We start from the raw sequence: 25,588 nt of genomic DNA, 5'->3' as shown, positions 1-25,588 counted from the left end.
GCAACCTGGGCCAGGCTCTCACCACCCTCACACCAAAGAATTTCCTCCTCATCTCCAACCTCAAGCTCCCTCTTCCACTTTTCATCCATCCCCCTCATCCCATCCCTCCCTGCCCTTGTCCCAAGCCCCTCCCCAGCTTTCCTGGAGCCCCTTCAGGCACTGGAAGGTGCTCTAAGGTCTCCCTGGAGCCTTCTCCTCTCCAGCCTGAACACCCCAACTCTCCGGGCCCCCCCGAGCAGCGCGGGGGGGGGAAACACCCACAACACGAGGGTGAGAAGAGAGAAAAAGGGGGGAACCAACCCCCCCCACCCCAGCCCCACCCCCGCCGTGCCCGCACCTGCCCCGCACGGGAACGGCTGCCCCGGGCGGGGCTGCGGGGTCTGGATTTGCAGCGAATCCCCCCAAAACTGGGGCACACGGGTTTGGGTTTTTTGGGGCGGGGGGGTGGGCAGAGCGGGGGCAGCTTCGCGCAGCCTTTTTTGGCCCCGCGGGGCCGCCGTCCCCGCCGGTCACGTGAGCGACGCTGCTGCCCGGAGCGGGCGGGAAGGGCGGAAGTGGGAGCGGGGGGGGGAGCCCGGCGGGATGGAGGGGACCCTGGAGCAGCACCTGGAGGACACGTAGGGACCGGGGGGGACACGTAGGGACCGGGGGGGGGGGAAGCGGGGACCGGGCCGAGGGGGCCGAGGCCTGGCGGGGGGGTCCGGAGGGTTCCGGGGCCCTAACGGGGGGTTCCGGGGCCTGGCGGGTTCTGAGGCCTAACGGGGGGGTCCGGGGGGTTCCGGGGCCGGTCCGAGGGGTCCCGGGGGGTTCCGAGGCCGGTCCGGGGGGTCCCGGGGCCCTAACAGGGGGGTCCCGGGGGGTTCCGGGGCCGGTCCGGGGGGTCCCGGGGGGTTCCGAGGCCTAACGGGGGGGTCCAGGGGGTTCCGGGGCCTGGCGGGGGGGTCCCGGGAGGTCCCGGAGGGTTCTGGGGGGGTTCCAGGGCCTAACAGGGGGGTTCCGGGGCCGGTCCGGGGGGTTCCGGGGGGGTCCCGGGGAGTCCCGAGGGGGTCCCGGGGCTGGCCCGGCGCTGCCCGCCGCTGTCTCCCCCCGCAGGATGAAGAGCCCGGCCGTGGTGGGCGTCCTGTGCACCGACTCGCAGGGACTCAACCTGGGCTGTAAGTAACGGGGCCCCCCCCCCGGGGATTTGGGGGAGGGGTTGGGGTGGGCGGGGGTCGCTGCCCCAGCCCCGCGAAGCTCGGGAGCAGCCGCTCCCGCCCCACGGGGGCTCCTCTCAGCTCCGGAGCGGCGGGAACCGTCTCTCCAGGGCCCCCCCCACATCGCCGGGGGGCACCAGGTCCTGCCCCTGCTGCAGCTTCTCCCCTTCCCACCCGCTCCGGGGACGGGGGAGGGGGGTCCCCGAGGTCTCTCTGGTCCATCCTGCCCCACAGGGCTCTGCTCCCCCCCCCCCCCGCCTTGAAAACCAGAACCTGTTCTTCCTGATGCTGAAATTCAGGCTTTTTTTTTTTGGTGGGGTTGAGGATAAAGATGAGGGGAGAAACTGCAGCACCCCACGGGGATGGGGGGGGGAAGGGAAGGAGGCAGAGGCTGCCCCTGTGGCCCCTGGGGGGGGGGAGCTGCTTCCCACCCAGCACGGGGGGGCTCCTGCCAACACCTCTCACCCCTGCAGGCCGAGGAACCCTCTCTGATGAGCACGCTGGGGTGATCTCAGTGCTGGCCCAGCAGGCAGCCAAGCTCAGCTCTGACCCCACAGACACCCCCGTGGTGTGCCTGGAGTCTGACAGCGGGTGAGTTTCCAGCCTTGGGGGGGGGGACACACACACTTCTCCCCTCTGTTTTCCTGCCCTGAAACCCTGGGACCCTCCCCAGAGGCCCCTCTCCTCACCTGGAGCTAAGCTGGCAGCTGTGCAGGAAGGCCCAGCTCTGAAGCCACAGGGGGAAGGGAATCACAGAATCCTGCTTGGAAAAGACTTTTAAGATCATTGAGTCCAGCCCCAGCCCAGCTCTGCCTGCCCCAGCCCCAGCCCAGCTCTGCCAGCCCCAGCCCAGCTCTGCCAGCCCCAGCCCAGCTCTGCCTGCCCCAGCCCAGCTCTGCCTGCCCCAGCCCAGCTCTGCCTGCCCCAGCCCAGCTCTGCCTGCCCCAGCCCAGCTCTGCCTGCCCCAGCCCAGCTCTGCCAGCCCCAGCCCAGCTCTGTCAGCCCCAGCCCCAGCTCTGCCAGCCCCAGCCCAGCTCTGTCAGCCCCAGCCCCAGCTCTGCCAGCCCCAGCCCAGCTCTGCCAGCCCCAGCCCCAGCTCTGCCAGCCCCAGCCCCAGCCCAGCTCTGCCATGTCCAAACCAAGTCCACAGGTAACCCACATCCCTCAGCCCCACATCTACACAGCTTTTCAACACCCCCAGGGATGGAGACTCCAGCCCTGCCCTGGGCCAGGCCCTGACAACCCTTTCCAGGAAGGATTTGTTCCCAAGGTCCAACCTCAACCTCCTCTGGCACAACCTGAGGCCATTTCCTCTTGTCCCATCCCTTGTTCCTGGGGAGCAGAGCCCGACCCCCCTGGCTCCAACCCCCTCTCAGGCAGCTGCAGAGCCAGCAGGTCTCCCCTCAGCCTCCAGGATAAACAACCCCCTGCCACAGTGTGTTAATTCCCACTGCCAGGAATGGAGCAGCCACAGCTTCCCTGGGCAACCTGGGCCAGGGTCTCACCACCCTCACACCAAAGAATTTCCTCCTCATGTCCAACCTCAATCTCCCTCTCCCACTTTTCATCCATCCCCCTCATCCCATCCCTCCCTGCCCTTGTCCCAAGCCCCTCCCCAGCTTTCCTGGAGGCCCCACCCATGTCAGCTCCTCCTCCTCCTCCTCACAGCTGGCCTCTCACCTGCCTTCACTTCTCTTCTTCTAGGAACATCATGATCCAGAAGCACGACAGCATCACTGTAGCAGTGCACAAACTGGCATCCTGACCCTCAGGAACCTGCATCATCCTCCACTCCCAGCTCCTCCTCACTGGACAACCTCTCTCCTCCAGTGCAGAACATGCTTGTAGCACCAACCCTGGGCTGAAGGTCCTCCCTCTCCACTTCACAGCTCCTGTGCAGCTACCAGGGTCTCCAGCTCACATTTTAGCACTTGTGCTGCTGAGGATGAATCGTGGGGCACTCACCAAGCTCCTGTAATGATCAGATCCTTCCAAGATGGGTGGGTGGGTGGGTGTGTGGCCTTATTTGTTGGAGAAATCAATAAATAACCTGCAAAAACACCTGCTCCTTGCTCCTGCTGTGAAAGCTGCTGCCTGGTGCTGTGCCTTGGTTCCAAACCATGTCAGGCAGCTTCTTCCAGTCCCTTCATAGAATCAGGGGATGGGTTGGGTGGGAAGGGACCTTCAAGATCATCAGGTTCCCACCCCCTGCATGGGCAGGGACACCTCCCACCAGCCCAGGTTGCTCCAAGCCCCATCCAACCTGCCCTTCAACACTGCCAGGGATGGGGCAGCCACAGCTTCCCTGGGCAACCTGGGCCAGGGTCTCACCCCCCTCACAGCAAAGAATTTCCTCCTCACGTCCAACCTCAAGCTCCCTCTTCCACTTTTCATCCATCCCCCTCATCCCATCCCTCCCTGCCCTTGTCCCAAGCCCCTCCCCAGCTTTCCTGGAGCCCCTTCAGGCCCTGGAAGCTGCTCTAAGGTCTCCCTGGAGCCTTCTCCTCTCCAGGCTGAACACCCCAACTCTCCCAGCCTGTAATATATAGATACATATTAGCCTGAATATCTATATCCTGTGGAGGAGCTTTCCTTACAGCAATTCTTGCAATATGTCCACTGTTAATTTTGACTTACATTAGATGTTTTTTCCCCAATCTGTGGGCTCCTTCCCTCCTCTGAAGCTTCCCCTGCACTTCACACCCCAACAGCTCCAGGCTGGTGCTTGTTTGACTCCCTTCCACCTGGGCAACATCTGAGAGGAGCAGATGTTTCCAGGGGAGAAGATGGTTTCCCTGCATCATTGAAACTGCTCGAATCTGTCAGGACTTGGGAGGTTGTTGCCAACATCCAGGGAGGTTTCCCAGGGATCAGGCAGCAAAGGCTGGGCCAGCAGGTTCAGGTTTGAATTTCAATCCGAGGCACAAGTAAGTGAGTAACTGTGCCCCAGAACGTTTAACTGGAGGAGGGTAAACATTTCCTAGGAGAAATTCCTTGGAAAGGAACTCCTCTACAGGAGGGGGGATTGAGGTTGGAGATGAGGAGGGAATTCTTGGCTGGGAGGGTGGGGAGAGCCTGGCCCAGGTTGCCCAGGGAAGCTGTGGCTGCCCCATCCCTGGCAGTGTTGAAGGGCAGGTTGGATGGGGCTTGGAGCAGCCTGGGCTGGTGGGAGGTGTCCCTGCCCATGCAGGGGGTTGGATCTAGAAGATCTTGAAGGTTTTTTCCCACCCAAACCACCCCATTTTACACACACACACCTATTTCCAGCCCTCTGTCCCAGGCTCCTGCAGCCAGGCAGAGCCTCCTCTGCCGAGGGAGGGAAGCAGGGAGCAGGATCATGATGTTCCTCTGGCCTCAGGAACAGCGACTGGAGCGAGAGGTCAAGCAAAAGGGGGGGGGGAGGGAGGAAGCACGAGGGCTGCATTTTCCCAGGAGTTTGTTCCTCTTGACCACGGAAACAGGGAACCAGCTCCAACCCTGCTCAGCATCTCAGCTGGAAAACCTGAGGCTGTTCCATCCTCTGTGCTGCAATTTCCCAGGCAAAGGGAAGGCAGGAGAAGCAGGGCCAGGGCTCTGCTCCCCTCCAGCCCCCAGTTTGGCTTCAGTTCCCATTTGCCACCCACCCCTGGAGCTCTGACCTTCCCCTCCTCTTTTCTCCCACCAGGAATTCTGCTCCCAAAGCTGCGGGTTTCCTGCTCCAGGCTGGGGCAGGGGAGGTCCTTGGGGCCCCACAGGCAGAGCTCTGCCTCCGGAGGGGAGGAGGATGGGCTTCATCCAGCAGTCCCAGTCCTTCCCAGGCTCCACGTCCCATTTCAGGGCTGGGCAGGAAGGACAGAAACCACCTCCCCTCAGCAGAGGCCAAGGAAGGGCTGGAATTTGTGGTGCCAAGGCAGGAAGGGAGGATTTAGTCCCTGGAGCAAAGGAAGAGACGTCTCCTCTTTGCACTCCACTGGCTCAGGAAGGATTTTTCCAGCATGGAGCAGCAAAGGGGTAAGGAAAAAGCTTTGGATTCATCAGTCCTGACTGCTCCAGGGTCTGGCTGCTCCCTTGGGATGATCCTGCTGCTGCCAGAGGCACGGGATGAGGGAGAGGGTGGAAGGGAGAAGGGCAGGGAAGGGAGAAAGAGCTTCCCAGGTGGATTCAGACACACCATGACCCCCAACTTCAGGCACAAAGCAACCCAACTACCAGCTCTCAAGCAGCAGTTAAGGGGCTGCTCTCTGAAAACCCCTTCGAATGAAGGGGCTGCAGGAATTTGGTGAGGAAGAGGAAGGATATGGAAGTGTTTTCCAGGCGGTGGCCACGTGCAGCTTCTCCCAGCTTGGGCAGAAAGGGTGGGCAAAGCTTCAGCCAGCCTGAAAGGTTCTGGGAGTTGGAGCCAAAATGTTGGTGCCTGGCTTGGGAAGAGCAAGGCAGAGGAAGGAGTGAGGCAGAGGAAGGAGTGAGGCAGAGGAAGGAGTGAGGCAGAAGAAGGAAGGACTGAGGCAGAGGAAGGAAGGAGTGAGGCAGAGGAAGGAAGGAGTGAGGCAGAGGAAGGAAGGAGTGAGGCAGAGGAAGGAAGGAGTGAGGCAGAGGAAGGAAGGACTGAGGCAGAGGAAGGAAGGACTGAGGCAGAGGAAGGACTGAGGCAGAGGAAGGAAGGAGTGAGGCAGAGGAAGGAAGGACTGAAGCAGCTGATGCTGCCACAGGAGCAGCTCCTGGAGGTCAACTGGAACAGGAATTGGGTTCATGTGTCCTGAAATTCTCATTTCCAGGGAAAAGGAAGGAGGAAGAGCCAGAGGCAGCCAGGAAGGGCCCAGGCACCAGAGCTGCAGACAGAGGGTGGGCGTGGGAAGTGGTGCTTCACTTCTTCCTGGTAAGCAGGGACCAAACTCACCTCAACCCTCCTGAAGCTGGGGCAGAAGGTCTGAAGTCTCACCCCCAGGGAGCAGAGGACAGGACGGGCTGATCCCACCAAGCTGAGGGCACAAACCAGCAGAGCTTTGTCCTCACCTGGTTCACCAGGGCCTGAGCAGAAGCCCCCACCTTCCTTCCCCCAGGAAATGCCACCTGCAAACATCTCAGCTGGTGGGAACGAAGGTGCCCAGGGCCAAGAGGTGGCTCAAAACAAGGAGATACTATTTTATGGTTGGACTTGATGATCTTCAAGGTCCCTTCCAACCAGGATGATTTTATGATTCTAAGATGTCTTGTCCCTCCTCACACACCCCATCACTGGGGGGGGCAACCCCCAAAGGGGTGTTTTGTGTGGTCCATAAGGAGGAGATCCCTTGGGATAGCAGAGGATGGGAGCTGAGATGGGTGCCCAGCAGTGGCACAGGGTGCAGGCAGCTCCTTCCTGCTCTCCCAGGAGGACCAGGAACCTCCACCACCACTTGAAGGCACCAACTCTCCAGGCTCTAACACCACAACCTTCCCATCCATGATGATGGAGACAATCCCACCCTCAGCTAGGACAGCTGGGAAGTGCAGGAAAACCTCCCCTGCTTCCACCCCATCCAAAGTAACTCCCTGGCAAACTTTAACCTCCTGCTGCTGGGGAGGAGGGAAGGTCTTAAGGACACAAACTGTCCTTTGCCCCCGTGGCAGGACAAGCCTGGGAAACTGCTCCAGCAAATGTCCATCCCTGCTCTGCTCAACACCCCACCAGCTCCTTGTGATCTTCCAGAGTGCTCGAACCCATCTAGATTATTCTTTATCATTAAAAAAGTAACTTTTAGACCAAAAAAACCCCACCCGAATCAGGCTCTGGGGTGATTTTTGTTCCTTTTCTTTGGAAAAGCCCATTTTCACAGCAGGTTTTTGGAGGGTCTGTCAAAAACAGCCAGCAGTGTGGCCACCACCAACCCACCCTGCTGCTGTTCTCCCCCACCAGTCAACGTGTCCCAGGGTGGTTTCTCCCCAAAACCACAAGGAATGACCCAACCCCAACAGCTGTTTTGCCCCCTGCCCTGACCCCTTTGGCATCTCACCTCCCTCTGCTCCCAACCCAGGTCAACGTCCTCGTGATGGGGATGCTCAAGACCTTTGGGATCTTCTTTGTGGCTTTCCAGGAGGAGGTGGGAGGTTCCTCTGAGCAGCTCAGCTGGATTGGGTCCATCATGTCCTCCCTGCGCTTCCTAGGAGGTGAGCTCCCACCCCTAAGGGTTGGGGCAGCATTCCCACCTCAGCCCCCCCCCTTGTGCTCTGCTCTCTGGGGGGCTGAGGGTGCCCAGCAGATCCCGTGTCCATCCCAGGTTCCTGCAAGCTGGACACAGCTCAGACCCAGGTATCTGGGCCAAGGATGGGGGCTGTGCCTGCAGCAGGTTCAGTGTCCACCTTCAGACCAAAACCTCCCCCCCTCCCTCACCACCAATTTTACCCCCTCTGAGCAACCAGATGCTGAATAATTCCCAGCTGTGGAGCAGGGGGGGTGGGTTAAGAAGCAAGCTCAGGACATCTGGGCTTTGACACCTTCTCCTGAGCTCCTGAAGGAGAAGAAAAAGTCTCTGGGGCACTTTGCTAAATACTAACTCATCCTGAATTCCTTCTGTCCCCCCAGCCCCTCCCAGGGGGCCACACTCCCCAGATGCAATCACCCCCCCCCCCCCCCAAAGTCCTGCAAAGCCTCATCTGGCATCTCCAGCTTCAGTTTTCTCCCTTCCTCTTCCCTTCCAGCCCCGGTGGTGTCCATGGTCTGCAGGAGGCTGGGAGAGAGACCCACCTCCATCCTGGGGGCTGGGCTGGTCGTAGGGGGCTGCCTGCTGAGCACCCAGGCCACCAGTGTCCCCTTCCTCTACATCTCCATGGGACTCCTCCTGGGTGAGCAACCAACGACTCGTGGTTGGGCTGAGACTTCCCTGGGCACGAGGAGTAAAAGCAGCTCCTTAAACATTCAACCAGGCAGGTCCTGTGAGAGTGAAACAGCCTTTCTGGGAGACACTGTGAGACCTTAGAGCACCTTCCAGGGCCTGAAGGGGCTCCAGGAAAGCTGGGGAGGGGCTTGGGACAAGGGCAGGGAGGGATGGGATGAGGGGGATGGATGAAAACTGGGAGAGGGAGATGGAGGTTGGAGATGAGGAGGGAATTCTTTGCTGTGAGGGTGGGGAGAGCCTGGCCCAGGTTGCCCAGGGAAGCTGTGGCTGCCCCATCCCTGGCAGTGTTGAAGGGCAGGTTGGATGGGGCTTGGAGCAATCTGGGCTGGTGGGAGGTGTCCCTGCCCATGCAGGGGGTTGGATCTAGATGATCTAGAAGTCCCACCAGCCCAAACCATTCCATGGTTCTGTGGAACCCCACAGCTTTATGCTCAGGACCCTAAGATACCAGTTCCAGCATTCTAGACCAAACTAACTTGGCTTTTTTCCCAGACCCAACATGAATTCTGACCTTTTCCAACCACAACTACACGTGCACCAACCTCAACCCTTCCCAGCTACTAAAAACCACACATGAAACCTTTCCCCCCCTGATTTCAACCCTGCAGAGCAGCTCCACTACCAGCACAACATCGAGTGGTTTGGGTGGGAAGGGACCTTCAAGATCATCTAGATCCAACCCCCTGCACGGGCAGGGACACCTCCCACCAGCCCAGGCTGCTCCAAGCCCCATCCAACCTGCTGGAGATCTTCTTTCTCCCCTTCCTACAGGTCTGGGCTTCTCCTGCCTTTACCAGGCAGCTGCAGTGATGACAGCCAAGAGCTGCAGGACACGCTTGGGTTTCTCCAACGCCCTCGCCCGCTCTGGGATGGGCTTGACCTTCCTCATTGCACCCTTCACTCAACTTCTCATCGATTTTTATGGCTGGCAAGGTGAGGCCATCTCTGGTATTTGTCCAAATTCCACCACCAGGGTGGTCTGTGATTGTGTGTTTCATTAAGAGGGAAGCTGTGGCAGCCCCAGCCCTGGCAGTGTTGAAGGGCAGGTTGGATGGGGCTTGGAGCAGCCTGGGCTGGTGGGAGGTGTCCCTGCCCATGCAGGGGGTTGGATCTAGATGATCTTGAAGGTCCCTCCAACCTAAACCATCCCATGGTTTTCCATGCAGGGGGTGGGACTGGATGGGCATGAGGTCATGGAATGGTTTGGGTTGGAAGGGACCTTAAAGACCACCCAGATGATCCACTAGATGATCTTCAGGGTGGCTGCTCCATCCCTGGAAGTGTTTGAGGATCTAATGTGGGGTTTGGAGCAGCCTGGGCTGGTGGGAGGTGTCCCTGCCCATGCAGGGGGTTGGATCTAGATGATCTTGAAGGTCCTTTCCCACCCAACCCATTCTATGATCCAGGCAGGATAAGAGGATCTCTTTAAAAATGAAAATGGATGCAGCAAGGAATGACTCTCTCAGGATAGTTTGGGGACACTTGGTTAATGATTCAACCCTTTCTCGGTCATTCAATTAAGCCAGAAATCTCAGAAACAAACCAAACCTGGAAATCCCTATTTTTACCCCACTTTTTCAGGCCATCTGGAAGGTCTGGCACGTGCAATGGACTTCTAATGAGGGGATAAAGAACCCCCAAACTCCCCAGATCCCAGAGGTAGCTCTGGATTTGGTCCATGCATCCCCCCAGAAAGGCACTTCCAGCTGGGAAACCAGGAACAAAAAGCTCCTGTAGGAAACCTCCTCCTCCTTAGAGCTTTCTCCATGTTCATTATAAACTACATCCTGCTCTAGAAAGATCATTTCCTCCTGCTGCTCCTTTCCCATGCCAAGAAAAAAAGCATCTTCTGTCTTCCCTCAGGTACTCTCCTGATTTTTGGAGGCATCATGATGAACCTCGTGCCTTCCAGCATGTTGCTGAGACCCCTAAGCACCCAACCACCCCAAGAGTCCTCTGCTAAACACCCAGCTCGTGGGTCTTTCATGGGAAAGAAGGACTCAGAAACCCTTGATGGATGCTTAGATGACCCCACTGGCAAGGAAGCACAGCTTTGCAGTGCACAGGACCTTCCCACCACAGAGGGACTCATGATGTCCCACGCTGGAGATGTGTCTGGCCCAGGAAATCTCTTGACTTTGGAAGAGCTTGAGAAACCCCCCGTGGACATCTGCTCCCCAGAAACAGCCACCAAGGCCAAGAGAGGCTCCAAATCCCTTCCAGTGACCACCAAAGTCAACTCAGAACCTCTCCTGGACTTCTCCCCACTGAAGGATCCCATCTTCAGCATTTTCACCTGGTCTTTTTTTTTCAGCCACTTGGCCTATTTCGTGCCCATCTTCCACCTGGTGCCAAGAGCCAGGACCCTGGGAATCAGCAGCATGGATGCATCTTACCTCATCTCAGTGGCTGGTAGGCATAAGAATCTTTTTGAGTCATTTCTCATGTCAATGAGGCCCAAAGAGGAAAGGAAACCAACACAGATCCTGCCAAGAAACAGTCCCAAATACATCCTAGAATAAATCTTCCAGGAAGAGGTTCAGCTCCCAGCCTTTCTCCCTCTTTCTGAACATCAAAAGTTGCTTTCTCTCCCCTCTCCAAAGTCACTCTCATGTGGTGGGTGGTTCTCTCAACCCAAGCCAGATGATCCCCCATCCTCACTGCACCAAAACCCACAGGGCTGAAGTTCCAGAGGTGCTCCCTGCTCTTCCAAATCCTTCCCCCCACAGCCCCTGCTTCTCTCCAACCCCCAAAGCACAGGAATCCAGAGCCACTCAGCACTCCAAAACCTCCAGTTTGACCCAGGAAGGTGTGCAGAGAGAGAAAAATTCCACATGGGGGGTGGGAAAAATCCCAACCCAAACACAACCACATTCCCCTGGACCCACCTCATTTAGATTTAGCACCTTCACCTCCAAAGGGGGGGGGGGAGGAAACCAACCCACAGCCTCCCCAAAATCAACCCCCTGCCAGATGATGAGCAGGGATTAACCCTAAAATAGCAGCAGGTTAAGAAAGCAGCTCCAACCTCAGTCATGAGAAATGATTTTTTTATTGCACAAAAAGCCATTGTTCACTTCCACTCTGCTGGGTGCTATTTAGGAATGCCATTTAGGAGCAATTCATCTGACTTTGTTAAAGGAAGAGTGGGAGGGACACAGTGGGCAGCAAGAGATGAGCTGCCAGGGAGGACACTCCTCTGATCTGCAGCTCACCCAAAACATCCTGAGAGAGGTAAAAACAAATCAAGTGTCCCAGGTTTTGCTGAGCCTCGAAAAAAAATGAAACAGCTCAGATTTCTCCTTCATGTCCTGCTTTTGATCTATCTTGAAGAAGAGATCAAGCAGCAAATGTAGCTTTCCTGGTTTTCCTGAGGGGCATTTATCTACTGGAAGGAGGACAGGGGGTAATGGATTAAAACTGGAGAAGGGGAGGTTTAGGTTGGGTGTTCCACACTCCTGTTTTGGGGATCAGACCCACAGGAACAGGGTCATTACTCTGCTGCTGTCGGGGTTAAATGTGGGGTTTTCCTTCTTTTTTTTTTAAGTCCTGTGTCCTGCTCTGGAGCCCCCAACATAAGGAGGACATGAAGCTCCTGGAGAGAGTCCAGAGAGGCCACAGAGATGATGGGAGGGCTGGAGCAGCTCTGCTCTGGAGACAGGCTGGGAGAGTTGGGGTGTTCAGCCTGGAGAAGAGAAGGCTCCAGGGAGACCTTAGAGCACCTTCCAGTGCCTGAAGGGGCTCCAGGAAAGCTGGGGAGGGGCTTGGGACAAGGGCAGGGAGGGATGGGATGAGGAGGAAGGGATTAAAACGAAGAAGGAGATTTGGAGGGGATATTAGGAAGAAATTCTTGGGTGTGAGGGTGGTGAGACCCTGGCCCAGGTTGCCCAGGGAAGCTGTGGCTGCCCCATCCCTGGCAGTGTTGAAGGGCAGGTTGGATGGGGCTTGGAGCAGCCTGGGCTGGTGGGAGGTGTCCCTGCCCATGCAGGGGGGTGGGACTGGATGATCTTGAAGGTCCCTTCCAACCCAAACCATCCTGTCATCCTATGATGTGTCATACATGACAAATAAGATCGAAACAGGAAGGAGTGTTCAGCTGGGTGCACAGCCCTTCCCTGCAGCTTCACAGAGCACTGTGCTGCACCCAGGGGCACTTGGCAAGGAAAAAAATAGCAATACCTTGATTTTACAACAGCCTAAAACCACCTAAACCTGGGCAGGTTCCTCCAGGCAGGTGGAATCAGGAGGTGTTGCAGAGCAACCTGGTGCAAAACAGCCCAACTCATGGGCAGTCGAGTCATGGTTAAGGCTCTGGTGAACTCCTTTTCCTCCCAGGCATCACGGAGATGCTGAGCCAGCTGCTCTCAGGCTGGGTAGCTGACCAGAACTGGACCAAGAAGTATCACTACCACGTGGCTTACCTTGTCCTCAGTGGCATCACCAACCTGCTGTGTCCTCTGGCCACCACCTTCCCCTCCCTCCTCACCTACTCCGTGGCCTTCGCCATCTTCTGCGGGGGCTTCATGGCTCTGGTCCTCCCTGTGCTGGTGAGTAGGGTATTAAACACAGTATCTGCTGCTTCCAACAGGATTTCAGAATTATCCCAAGACCCTCCCAGAAAGATGAAGCACCCTGGAGGGTTGCAGACCCACCTGAGGAGGCTCTTCCTTCCTGCCTTCCCAGTTCGAGCCACTGGGGAGTCCCAAATTTCCCCTCCAACCCACTTCCTGGAACCCCCAAGCCCAGATGTCCTGGAGTTTATTGCTGATTTGTAATGACCTGGCTCTGCTAATCATCTCCCACACCCCCCTTTCTGAAGGAGACTCCTCCAGGTCCCAGGAAATAAAGGGATCCATCCCAATTCCTGTCTCACTCATCAGAGGGATGTCCCCATCTGCTCCTGGTCCCAGAATTCTAACACCCACAGGCCAGTGACAGCAGGATCTGGATAGGGAGGAACCATAAGAATTTGACTCCCTCAAAAGTCTTAGCAGCATTAGGAGTTGTTTTGGGAGGTGCCCAAGCAGCTGGAAGACAGAAAAACATCTGGCATCCCAGTCATTTCCATCCTGGCCTTAGGGAGGCGACCAGATCCCAGGCTGGAGCAGAGCTAGAGGAGCAAAGTCCTTTCAGAACTGCAGCTGAAAGAGAAAGGGAAGTTAAAAGCAAAATGCAATCTCTGGTGACCTCCATCCATAATTATCCCCTGGGTTTTACAAACAGGTGGATCTGGTGGGTGTGGAAAAGCTCCACAGCTACTTGGGTTTTGCTGCCTTCTTTGCTGGGATTGCAGCCATCGGTGGACCTCCCCTGGCAGGTAACTCTTGCCTTCAGTATAGACCCACCTCAGCCATCCAGGGATCAAACATGGTCCTGGCTCCCTCTCCTACCCCTGTGCATCCAAGGATGGGGTTTCTGTCCAAGCAGGGGGGAAAAAAAAACAAGCCATATATCAGAAATGTACCTTTCCAGACAGGCAGGTGGTTTGGTTGTCCATCTGAAACCCCCCATGAGCACTTTGGGAAAAAGCTGCATGGAAATCATGGAATGGGTTTGGGATGGGAAGGACCTTAGAGATCATCTAGATCCTCACACCAGCCCAGGTTGCTCCAAGCCCCATCCAACCTGCCCTTCAACACTGCCAGGGATGGGGCAGCCACAGCTTCCCTGGGCAACCTGGGCCAGGCTCTCACCACCCTCACACCAAAGAATTCCCTCCTCATGTCCAACCTCAAGCTCCCTCTTCCACTTTTCATCCATCCCCCTCATCCCATCCCTCCCTGCCCTTGTCCCAAGTCCCTCTCCAGCTTTCCTGGAGCCCCTTCAGGCACTGAAAGGTGCTCTAAGGTCTCCCTGGAGCCTTCTCTTCTCCAGGCTGAACACCCCAACTCTCCCAGCCTGGCTCCAGAGCAGAGCTGCTCCAGCCCTCCCATCATCTCTGTGTCTCCTCTGGACTCTCTCCAACAGCTCCATGTCCTTCCTGTGTTGGGGGCTCCAGAACTAGACACAGTACCCAAAAAAAGAGGAGGCAAAACCCACATATGAACCCTGACAGCAGCAGAGCAACAGCCACGTTCCTGGGGATTTGATCCCCAAAACAGGACTTTGGAACATTGAGCTTGGCCCAGAGGGGAGACGTGGAAAGACTCAGCAGCAGCCCCACCACACAGAGGCCCTGAGACAGAAGGAGAAGTCTCAGTAATCTCTTGTTTTGAAGAAGATTACGCAGCTCAGCCACAAGAGCTCCTGGTACCAGAGATAAGGAGGAGGAAAAGCCTTTTCCTCCTCTGCCTCTGCCAGAAACCCAGGGCAGTTGGGAGCAGCTGGTGGATTTCAAGCACTTGGCAGTGTTTCCAGTCTCTGCTTATAAGTGAGGGACTTGGTCTCCTCCAAACACCTGGATAAAGCTTTTCCCCTCCTTGATAGCCCTTCAGCCACATCTCAGAGCTGGAGCTGAGCAAATCCCTCAGCCCTCCCCACGTGAGCAAACTAGAAGTTAGAAAACTAGAGCAGTGGTGAGCACAGCTCCCTGGAAGCAGCTGAGCCAGGTCTCTCCTATGAAGTTCAGCCTGGAGAAGAGAAGGCTCCAGGGAGACCTTAGAGGAGCTTCCAGTGCCTGAAGGGGCTCCAGGAAAGCTGGGGAGGAGCTTGGGACAAGGGCAGGGAGGGATGGGATGAGGGGATGGAAGCACTGAGGAGACTCCAGCACCTCCCTGGGCAGCCTGTCCCAGGGCTCTGTCACCCTCACAGTCAAGAAGTTCCTCCTCATGTTCAGCTGGAACCTCCTGGGCTCCAGTCTGTGCCCATTGCCCCTTGTCCTGCCACTGGGCACTGCTGGGAAGAGTCTGGCCCCATCCTGCTGACACCCCTGGAGATATTGGGGAGGGTTGATGAGATCCCCCCTCAGTCTCCTCCTCTGCAGCTGAACAGCCCCAGCTCTCCCAGCCTTTCCTCACACAGCAGAAACCTTCACCCCAGGGTTTGCTGCTGAGGACATCAGGAAGGGCTTGTAGCAAGAGGACAAGGGGGATGGATGAAAAGTGGAAGAGGGAGATGGAGGCTGGACATGAGGAGGAAATTCTTTGCTGTGAGGGTGGTGAGAGCCTGGCCCAGGTTGCCCAGGGAAGCTGTGGCTGCCCCATCCCTGGCAGTGTTGAAGGGCAGGTTGGATGGGGCTTGGAGCAGCCTGGGCTGGTGGGAGGTGTCCCTGCCCGTGCAGGGGTTGGATCTGGGTGATCTTGAAGGCCCCTTCCAACCCAAACCATCCCACGACTCTACAAAAAAGCTGCCAGGTCAAACATCAGCAGGAACAATGCCCTGTCCCTCCCCTGGCATCAAACTGCATCAAACCTGGCAACTTCCTCCTCATTTATTGCTTCCTACCCTCTGCTCTCAGCTGCCCCACAACTGCAGAGACACTTTGCTGGCAGCTCCCAAGGATCCAGTAAATCCCAGCCAAGTTTCAGCATCTGAAAGCCCAATTGATTTCCCTAATCAATATTTTGAGGTTGGCAAAGCTCTGTGTATGGGAGCAATTTTGAGCAACTCAGATGTTTCATGGACACTGTCACCATGAGATACAGCCTGCATCAGGTAAGATCTGCTGACACCTGATGGCTGTCCCACCAGAAATCAATCCCTGTCCAACCCCAGCAGTAAATCCAAACCCCCCCCAAGTAGCACAGAGTATGAGAAGAGCTCAATTATTTGGCTCTTTCTCATCCATGCATCACAGATGCTTAGATTGTCTTTCCACTTGCAGCTCCTTCCAATATTTTCTTCATTAATTGGGAAGCTTTTTGCTTTCTGGAAGTGCCAACCACTCACTGTGGGAACAGGCCTGGGTTTTGTAAGTGCAAGTAGGTTTTACTGCAACAAAAAAAAACAAGCCTGCCATGGAAATCAATCTTCTTCAGGCTGGTGGGATAAATAAAGGCCAAATAAAGCTGAGGAGCAAAACTCAGGCTGATCTGTCACACCAGAGGCAGAGGGAACCAGCTCAGAGCTGAGGATGGAGGGTTGGGAAACAAGATAAATCCTGCAATTGTCTCTTCCAAGACAGCATGAAAACTGAATATGAGCAGAAGCTACTGATGAAGTGTCCAAAAAGCTCCTTGCAGAACAGAGACCAGGATTGAGATGGTGATACCCTGGGGTCTGGTGCCTCTGCCTGCTGCTGAGCTCCCCAGACCTTCCATTTTCAATTACAATTCTATCAAACCCAACTATTTTCCTTGCAGTGACACCCAAGGCACCAGGAAAACCACAAAGGTTTCAAAATCAAATGCTTCTTTGGCAGAGTAAGAGAAAACCTCCTTGCAATGCAGTGCAAAGGTGACTTACCTGCACATCTGTGGAACTAAGAGCCCTGAAAGCCAGCTGAAAAGCCCAGGGTGAAAAGTCTCAAGGCTCCTTCCCAGCTCCTCAGCCACCAGCACAGCTGGAAACAAAAGCAGAACAGAACCAACATTATTTTGGGGAGCTAAGGAGAGAGGAGGATGTTTTCTTTCACATCAGTAACTCCAACTGGAGAAAGAAAGGAAATCAAGCCATAGCATCCAAGCTGACAGCACATATTCCAGCAACCAGCACACACCAACTCCAGCCCCAGGAAACTGGGGAAGTAAAGGGGGAGAGAATGGAGTCACTGGGAAGCTGGGCTGGCAGATGCATTTAGATGCTCTTACCTAAGTTTTACCTGCCCTTCCCAGAATCCCAGCATGGAGGGGTTGGAAGGGACCTCTGGAGATCATCTAGTCCAACCCCCCCTGCTCAAGCAGGATCCCCTAGAGCAGATCCCACAGGATCCAGGTGGGTTTGGGATGTCTCCAGAGAAGGAGACTCCAGCACCTCCCTGGGCAGCCTGTCCCAGGGCTCTGCCACCCTCACAGTCAACAAGTTCCTCCTCATGTTCAGCTGGAACCTCCTGTGCTCCAGTTTGTGCCCATTGCCCCTTGTCCTGTCACTGGGCACTGCTGGGAAGAGTCTGGCCCCATCCTGCTGACACCCCTGGAGATATTGGGGAGGGTTGATGAGATCCCCCCTCAGTCTCCTCCTCTCCAGCTGAACAGCCCCAGCTCTCCCAGCCTTTCCTCACACAGCAGAAACCTTCACCCCAGGGTTTGCTGCTGAGGACATCAGGAAGGGCTTGTAGCAAGAGGACAAGGAGGGATGGATGAAAAGTGGAAGAGGGAGATGGAGGCTGGACATGAGGAGGAAATTCTTTGGTGTGAGGGTGGTGAGAGCCTGGCCCAGGTTGCCCAGGGAAGCTGTGGCTGCCCCATCCCTGGCAGTGTTGAAGGGCAGGTTGGATGGGGCTTGGAGCAACCTGGGCTGGTGGGAAGTGTCCCTGCCCATGCAGGGGGTTGGATCTAGATGATCCTGAAGTCCCCTCCAACCCAAACCATCCCATGATTCTCTGAGGAATAACCAACACTTCTGATTGCAGACTGGCAGCACAGTTTCACCAGCAGCACAAGCAGCAGGGCTGGACAGGAACCCCTCCAGTGCCAGGGATTTACCAGCATGGCTTACAAAAATCTCTGCTGGAATTTGCACACCATGAGCTCCTCCTTCAGCTCCTGCAGCAGGAATGATTATTTTGGGGAGTTAAGGAGTGGAGACACTGTCTGTCCTTTCAAAAGCTGGGCTGATGTTGGTGACAGGCAACTGCTGGGCTGCTGGGGAGGAGCCAGTGCTGCTCTTTCAGGGCCAAAAATCCCCAGAAAAATTCAAAATGATCCTGAAGGATATTTAAAAAAAAAACATTCAAATATTAGTTATTTTAATGTCAATGATTTTTTTTTAAAATTTCAATAAACCAGAGCACTGGAACACTCTGTCCTCTACATCTTCCAGACATTCCCCCTCCTGTCCAGATCCCACAGATTTTTAGAGAAGAAAACCAGATCCCACCTTTATTCCAGGCAGCAGCAACTCCCATCTCTTTGGATGTTTTTTGATCCAAGCTGAGGAATTCTCCACCTTTTCAGATGACTTGTCTAGACACGAGATGGTGACTAAACAAAACACCTGGAGGTCACTTTAAAAGGTGACCTGGCCCCTCCCAGATTCCTGAGCCTTCGTGGAATTTCAGTTTTCCTTTTAAGTGCTGGAAAAGCTGCTTCTAAGTGAGTTCACTTCAAGCTCCTGGCCTGGGATGGCTCGTATTAGACAGGTTGTCTTCAACAGGGTCTGCTCCCAAGAAGGCAGGGTTGGAAAACCTGGAATTTGCAGCCCAGATGTTGTCAACACGTGCAAATCATCTCCCGAATCCAACGGGAGCTTCCCTCTGTGGTGGCTTTTGGCTTCCTTATGTAAGCAAGAAGGAAAAAACAAAACAAACAAAAAAGAAGTCAGGGATTCAATCCAATCCAATTACATCCCACCACGAGGATGAGAAATGAGCTCCAGGAGGCACGACCTCCAAATTTGCCTGGCAATGGCAACAGTCAGAACTGGGCACGGAAACGCTGCACAGCAGCAGGTCTGGGAAGAGTTAAAATCACTTCAAGCAAACATCTGAGGAATTTTTCAATGAGAACACACATCCTTTGCTTCCCACCCACCTCCCCAAAGGAGGGTTTTTTTTCGGGTGAGAAAAATCCAACAGCTTTAATCACAGCTCTTTTCTCCTGCAGGGTGGCTCTATGACTACACCCAGACCTACGCCTGCTCCTTCCTCTTTGCTGGAGCCTGTGCTCTCATCTCACCACTTGCTTTCTTCTTTGAGCCTTTGGCCCAGAAATGGAAGCTAAAAAAAACCAACCTGGACAAAGGGCCCTGCAGCTGAAGCTGATTCTGTGGTGGAAATTTGAAAGGCTGGTCTTTGATGGCATCCATGGTGGGCAAACGTTGGCTGGCCCAGACCTTCTGTGCTGGGTAATATCAAACATGAAAAGAGGGATTTTATTATATATATATATATATATATTTTTAGGTGACAGATGCACAGTTTGTATATCTAGATATTTCTCCTGCATGTGTGATTAAAGCCATCTGAGAAATCTGTAAAGTGGGTTTTGATGGGGGAGGAAAAAATAGGGCCTGGGTGGACATGGGCTTCACTCTGCTCCTGAGGGTGCTAAACTGTCCCTGTGTCCTTCTGGGTCTCAGATTTAACCCCACTGGGTTCAGCCCAACGTGGCAGCCCCAGAGCACCCCCTCCAACCTTCCCCAGCCCCCCCCAGAGCAAACCCTCTCACCTCGGAGGCTGAGGTGGGCAAGGACCTCCCACGTGCCCCAGCACAGCTCTTGCTTCTTTGGCTTTTGCTTCTTCCATTTGGATCCCAATCATGAGCCCCAGGAGGGATGCCAGGCCCGAGACAACAGAGAGAGATTCAACTTCCATGAGGACACAGAGAACATTCCACAAAAACCTCTTTTACATGGAGAAGGATGGTGGCTGTGGCTGCTCATCCTCCTGGACATGATGGGTTTTGTCCCAGAGCAGAGAACCTGGAAGCAAAACCAATTCTGATTCAAGCCAGAACCACAACCCAGCAAACAAAGACAAAAACCCAACCCTTGGGACTCCTCTCCCCTTCTCCCACTACCCCAACCACCCAGATACATCCCAAGATTCAAGGAAGAGGCAGAAGTAGCTCCCACAGCCCACCAAAAACACTGAGCCTCTATTCAACCAGTATCCTCTGGAAATATTTGGGATGGACAAGACAAAATGCAGCTGCTTTGACTTTTCTTTCTGACAGTGAGGTTGCAATTTTGGGCAGATAACTGAAATTATGACATGGGATCTGGGATATCAAAAGGATTTTACACCAACCATCCCAGCCACTGGGATTATCCTTGATTTCCTCCCCACCTTTTTTAAAATATTAAACCAACAAGAGGGTTGTTTCCCCTACAGAAACCCTCCCTTAAACTGTCAAATGGGTTATTTCAAGCACAAAATTCAGCAGTCTATATTTAATAAAATGTATTTTATTAATACAGCATTAGAGCAGTATTAAGGAGCTGAAACATTGGGGCAGGCAAGGAAAACTCCCTCACAAATGAAGGGGCAAAATTCACTATGACACAGGACCAAAGAAACCAGGTGAGCTTGAGGCAGGGAAAAAAGGGGAGTTGAATTTGCAGGAGATGGGGAAACTCAGGGCTAGAAAATGGGGAATTTTTCATAGAATCATGGGATGGTTTGGGTTGGAAAGGACCTTCAAGATCATCCAGTCCCAACCCCCTGCATGGGCAGGGACACCTCCCACCAGCCCAGGCTGCTCCAAGCCCCATCCAACCTGCCCTTCAACACTGCCAGGGATGGGGCAGCCACAGCTTCCCTGGGCAACCTGGGCCAGGCTCTCACCACCCTCACACCAAAGAATTTCCTCCTCATCTCCAACCTCAAGCTCCCTCTCCCAGTTTTCAAACCATTCCCCTTTGTCCCCTCACTACACACCCTTATCAAAAGTCCTCCCCATCCTCTCCAGAGCAACACTCCCTCAATTCTTACCCTTTTTAAGAAAAATGTGTCTCCCAGGTGCTTACACCCCAAGCTCCCATTTCCCACAGCATGTGACCCTACAGATGGGGTCAGCTATTTGCCCCAGAACCAATTCTGCAGGGTCCATGCACCTTTCTGTAGCCCATGTCACCTCTTATCTACCAAAAGAGGTTGAAGGAAACAGTTCCCATGCTAAGAAAGTCCTCCCAGCTGCCCTGCAAAGTCCTACCATCAGGCCTGGAGGTGGGAGAAGAGTCTTCAAGCCTCTCAGGACAACCTCTTGCTGGTCAGACCTGCTTCTCTCCTCACACCTTTTGCTGGGAAGGGAAGCACAGAACATGTTTTACTTCTCCTGGCAGCTCTGAAACCTAAAGCCATTTATTTCCTTGCAAGTTCCACACAACACACACATTAGAGAAACAAACAGCCACAACAATGGGAACATCCTGCCTGGAGGAAGGTGCTTTGTTGGTTTTTTTTTTTTCCCCATCCCACTGAAGTCATCATGCAAATAACTTCCTAGAAGCAGTTTTGGATAGAAAAGGGCACCACGTGCTGCACGGGTAAAAGCAAAAGCAGGGTTGGCTGGGATGTAAAATTCAAAGAAAAGCAACTGTAACCTCTGGGGTTGACTCCCAAACCCCCTGGTGCTGCTGCCCTGCCCAACTGCCCAACATAAGGTGGAGCAAAGGAGCAGCAGTGGCTTTGTGCCATCATCTCCAGCATGGGGAGTGGTTGGTTAAATGGGATGCCCTCCCAGTTCTCCTCCATCCTGGGAAGCACCTCTGCTGGATTCCCTGGTGCCTTCCAACCTGCCTGTGCCTCTCGAGCAGCAGCTCTGCCCTGGCTCTGGGTTGGAAAGAAGCTTCTAACCATATCACAGAACCCTGCTGGGTGGAAAAGGCCTTTCACATCATCCAGTCCAACCCTTAACCCAACTCTGCCCAGGCCAGAGCTAAACCAGGTCCCTCAGCACCACATCTCCATGGCTTTGAAACACCTCCAGGGATGAGGGTTCAACCACCTCCCTGGGCAGCCTCGATGCTCAATAACCCCTTTCAGTGAAGAAGCTTCTCCTAACATCCAATCCAAACCTTCCCTGGTGCAACTTGAGCCCATTTTCCTCTTGTCCTGTTGCTTGTTAGTAGGGAGACCTCACTCCAACCTTCTAGAGACCTTTCTGGGAACACAATTCACCTTCTGAAGAATGAAGGAAACACTTGTAACACTAACAACGACCTCAGCACTTTATCTGGAGCCACTTGATGGAACACTTCCCTGCCCCACGCTCACCCTTTCCACCCACGGCGCCTGGAGATACAACAGGCTGCTCTGCACTTGAACCTGGATGAGAAATCCCACTTGGAAGCACTTGACCAAAGGTTCCTCAGCCTGAGAACCTTCCTAAAATTCACCCCAGGAAGATGGCTCAGAGAAACATCTCAACACCTCTCCAGAAGACACAGCAACAAAGCTCCCCAGCACTAAAGGTTTGGACAAGAAGCCCAAGGAACCAGCTTCCAGTTCTCCCTGTATCCCCACAAGAACTCTTTGGAAAAAAACCACAAAACAACACTACTTTATTTAGATAAAAAGTTTTCTGACCACTGATGGAGAGGGGATTGGTTCCCTCGAATCCTGATTCATTTGACCCTGGAAAGGGTAAGAAAGGGAGAAGAAAACAAGGCCTTGGCTTCTCCAACAAGACACTGCAGCTGCAGATTAGTTTATTCCTGGGTTTGTTTCGTCCAACTTGGCTGCAAGGCTGCTGGAACTTCATGAAGGGGAGGAAAAAAAGGACTTCCCTGTCATTATTCCGTGATTTATTCCCAGGTATAATGCCAGGAGCCAGAGCTCCAGCTGAAAAGGGAGGATGAAGGGACACAAGAACTCCAGGCTCCTGCTGCCACCTCAGCCCTGTCCAGAAGAGTCTGGTCACCCTGTGTCACCCTCTGGGACCTGCTGCCAGCACCCATGCCGGGTACTTTGGCAGGATTGATGTACGGGATGAGCACCTGTGGGATCATAATCCCCACTTCCAATGATTTGTCATAAGCCAGGACAAAAAGCTGCTAAGACCCGGGGCTATCCAAGCTACAGGAGTCGGTGCAATCAGAGTTCACATCAAGTGCTGAACCCACACTGGAATTATTTTGTGTTCTTAGTTTACACAGACATGGTGCCCCCCTCGGGGGGCCCTGGCCATCAGCTGCAGGTTCCCCTTCCTCACTCTCTAGTTGTGGGAACCTGCTCAGAGTCAAAAGTGAGGGTAGAGCATTTCAATCGTGGATTTAGCCCTTCCTCAGCACACAAAAGAAACCCCCCTGCTTCACACTCCCCACGGTCAGCCTCTCTTCTCAATTAAAAAAATAAATAAATCTACTAATAACCAAGGCTGGGGACTGTCCCTCTGCTCCTCTCGTGCTGACAGACCCAGGCACCAACTGCAGATCCTGGGGTTTATCACGGAACAGGCAACGATCTTTATCTCACTATGAAATCCACTCCAAGGGCTGGGCTGGAATGGTTCCAGCTGCTTCTCCCAACTGGGATGAGCTCAGGGAACTGGGCAGAAATCACACAGCCACGGGGAAGGTCTGAGACCAGGGTGAGGGGTTTACCCCATCACCTGGGGCTTTCACGTTGACCTTTTCTTGGCACCTCAGTTGCTGGACACACCAGTTTCCCAGGACACTCATTAAGCAGGGAAGGGGAGAAAAAACCCAACATAATTCAGATTTGAAAGGAGAACAAGCAGCTTTTTTCCCAGTCATGCCAGGCACAGCTCTGGTTTTTGGGTGCTGCCACACAACCCACCCCCAGCAAGGAACTCCTGAGCCTTCTGCTCTTCCCCCTAAGCCACGGGAAGAAAACAAAAAGCAACTGAAAAGAGCAGAGTAAGGATGTGACAAAAGAGCCTTCCAGCCACAGGAAGCAAGGCTGCTCTTCCTTCACCCCCTTCTTTGGCAGATACCACGTGTGGTTTGGGCTGTTTACTTGCCCTCACACTTGGTGATAACAGGAACACTCGGCTTGAGTTTTATTTTCTCTTGGTGCTCGTTTCCCTCCCTGCCTGGAACTCATCCCACAGCCTCCCTGGTGAGGCAGAGACACCACAGGCTGAAATTCAGCAAAGCCTGGATGAAAGATGCTGAAGGGAGTGGAACATCTCCCTGATGAGGAGAGGCTGAGGGAGCTGGGGCTCTTGAGCTTGGAGAAAAGGAGACTGAGGGGCGACCTCATCAATGTTTACAAATACGTAAAGGGTGAGTGTCAAGAAGATGGAGTTAAGCTTTTTTCAGTGGTGACCAGTGATAGGACAAGGAGTCATGGATACAAATTGGAGCACAGGAGGTTTAAGGTCAATATCAGAAAAATTTTTTTTACTGTGAGAGTGACAGAGCCCTGGGCCAGGCTGCCCAGAGAGGCTGTGGAGTCTCCTTCTCTGGAGACATTCCAACCCCCCTGGACACGTTCCTGTGTGATGTGCCCTGGGTGCCCCTGCTCTGGCAGGGGGGTTGGACTGGGTGGTCTTTCGAGGTCCCTTCCAACCCCTAGGATTCTATGATTCTATGAAAGTTTCACTTCCAGCAAGACAGAAGGTTCCACAGGACCTGGTGGGGGATTTTTTGGAGGGGTTGTTTTTTTTTAAAAGCTTTTAAAGGTGGTGTAAGAATTTTCACCGAGGTCAATGGGAATTTAGAAGCTAGACCAATGGAAAAAAAAAACAAACAAGCAGATATGAGGAGGAAATTCTTCACCACGAGGGTGGTGAGAGCCTGGAACAGGTTGCCCAGGGAAGCTGTGGCTGCCCCATCCCTGGCAGTGTTGAAGGGCAGGTTGGATGGGGCTTGGAGCAGCCTGGGCTGGTGGGAGGTGTCCCTGCCCATGCAGGGGGTAGATCTAGATGATCTTGAAGGTCCCTTCCAACCCAAACCATCCCATGATTCTATGAAAAAACAGAAGTTTCTGCTTTAGCTGCAAGACCCAGATGGAAAAGCTTCCAAGCCTGGAGTAACCACAAAGGAGATGGGAGCTCTTGCTCGTGGCCACGGATATTTTCAGTAGTAATTCATGGGTCAAAGTCTCCATCACCAAAGAGAACAGACTTTGCCTCCTAAGTCACCACCGAGCTTTGCAAAACTTTCCCCTACAGATTCTTCTCACGTGGGCAAGATAGGGCAAGGATGGGCTCAGGAGAGGCAAAGGGTGTATTTATAACACCCCAGTGACTGATATAACACTAATAAATTGATTTCCAACCCTTCAAGGCTTGGGCCAAGCAGGGAAAGGGAGATACAGCCACGCTGGCTGAGAGAGAGGGAGTCACAGGGATGGGGGATCCAGGACTGAGCTTCCCCACCTTCTAACTGCTGCTGGGACACAAGTCTGGTGCAATGAGGAAGAGCAAAGGGACTCGTTAAAAACATCTGGGGACATGTCGAGGCCAATACACCTCAGTGCAAGAGAAGAAAGGCCAGGGGAGAGAAGGATCCAAGGAGACCTTGGAGCAGGTTCCAGTGCCTGAAGGGGCTCCAGAAAAGCTGGGGAGGGGCTTGGGACAAGGGCAGGGAGGGATGGGATGAGGGGGATGGATGAAAACTGGGAGAGGGAGCTTGAGGTTGGACATGAGGAGGAAATTCTTTGGTGTGAGGGTGGTGAGAGCCTGGCCCAGGTTGCCCAGGGAAGCTGTGGCTGCCCCATCCCTGGCAGTGTTGAAGGGCAGGTTGGATGGGGCTTGGAGCAGCCTGGGCTGGTGGGAGGTGTCCCTGCCCATGCAGGGGGCTGGAGCTGGATGATCCTGAAGGTCCCTCCAACCCAAACCAGTCTGGGATTCTACGAAAGCTGGGCTGGTAAATGTGAAACATTCACCCACCAAAGAGGAACAGCACAAGAAACAACATCCCCTTCCTCACCCTGCCCTCCCTGCAAGATTCCACAGCAACAGCTGGGTTGGTCCAAGAGCTCATCCTGCCCCAATCCTCTGCCCAGGCTGGCCACAGTGCTGGGTTGACCTGAAGCCCCTGAGGCTGGCCTGTGGGCAACCACCAGAGGTAGCCCCTTGGATGGGCAGGCTGCCA

General features: G+C 54.4%; 2 protein-coding genes across 5 annotated transcripts; both read left to right on the top strand.

Annotated features, from left to right (window-relative positions):
* Positions 1 to 555: 555 nt before the first annotated feature.
* On the top strand, positions 556 to 3,221 carry LAMTOR5 (late endosomal/lysosomal adaptor, MAPK and MTOR activator 5). Its single transcript, XM_051639311.1, has 4 exons — positions 556 to 617; positions 1,093 to 1,154; positions 1,667 to 1,784; positions 2,898 to 3,221. Exons 1-4 carry the CDS (start codon positions 583 to 585, stop codon positions 2,956 to 2,958), a joined length of 276 nt encoding a protein of 91 aa, XP_051495271.1. The 5' UTR covers positions 556 to 582; the 3' UTR covers positions 2,959 to 3,221.
* A 1,817-nt stretch (positions 3,222 to 5,038) lies between these two features.
* Positions 5,039 to 19,017, top strand: SLC16A4 (solute carrier family 16 member 4). 4 transcript variants are annotated; one of them, XM_051639211.1, is made up of 9 exons: positions 5,039 to 5,183; positions 5,948 to 6,048; positions 7,187 to 7,319; positions 7,851 to 7,994; positions 8,819 to 8,980; positions 9,911 to 10,459; positions 12,383 to 12,594; positions 13,271 to 13,364; positions 18,688 to 19,017. In XM_051639211.1, exons 1-9 carry the CDS (start codon positions 5,168 to 5,170, stop codon positions 18,837 to 18,839), a joined length of 1,563 nt encoding a protein of 520 aa, XP_051495171.1. In that variant the 5' UTR covers positions 5,039 to 5,167; the 3' UTR covers positions 18,840 to 19,017. The 4 variants fall into 4 exon arrangements, with proteins under 4 accessions (XP_051495171.1, XP_051495173.1, XP_051495170.1 ...); XM_051639213.1 differs by lacking the exon at positions 13,271 to 13,364; XM_051639210.1 differs by lacking the exon at positions 18,688 to 19,017 and having other exon boundaries at positions 13,271 to 13,640.
* The last annotated feature ends 6,571 nt before the right edge of the window (positions 19,018 to 25,588 follow it).

Source organism: Apus apus, chromosome 23 (genome assembly GCF_020740795.1).
Source record: "Apus apus isolate bApuApu2 chromosome 23, bApuApu2.pri.cur, whole genome shotgun sequence".
NCBI lineage: Eukaryota > Metazoa > Chordata > Aves > Apodiformes > Apodidae > Apus > Apus apus.
Note: the sequence above shows the minus strand (reverse complement) of the source record. Positions and strands in the feature narration are given on the sequence as shown.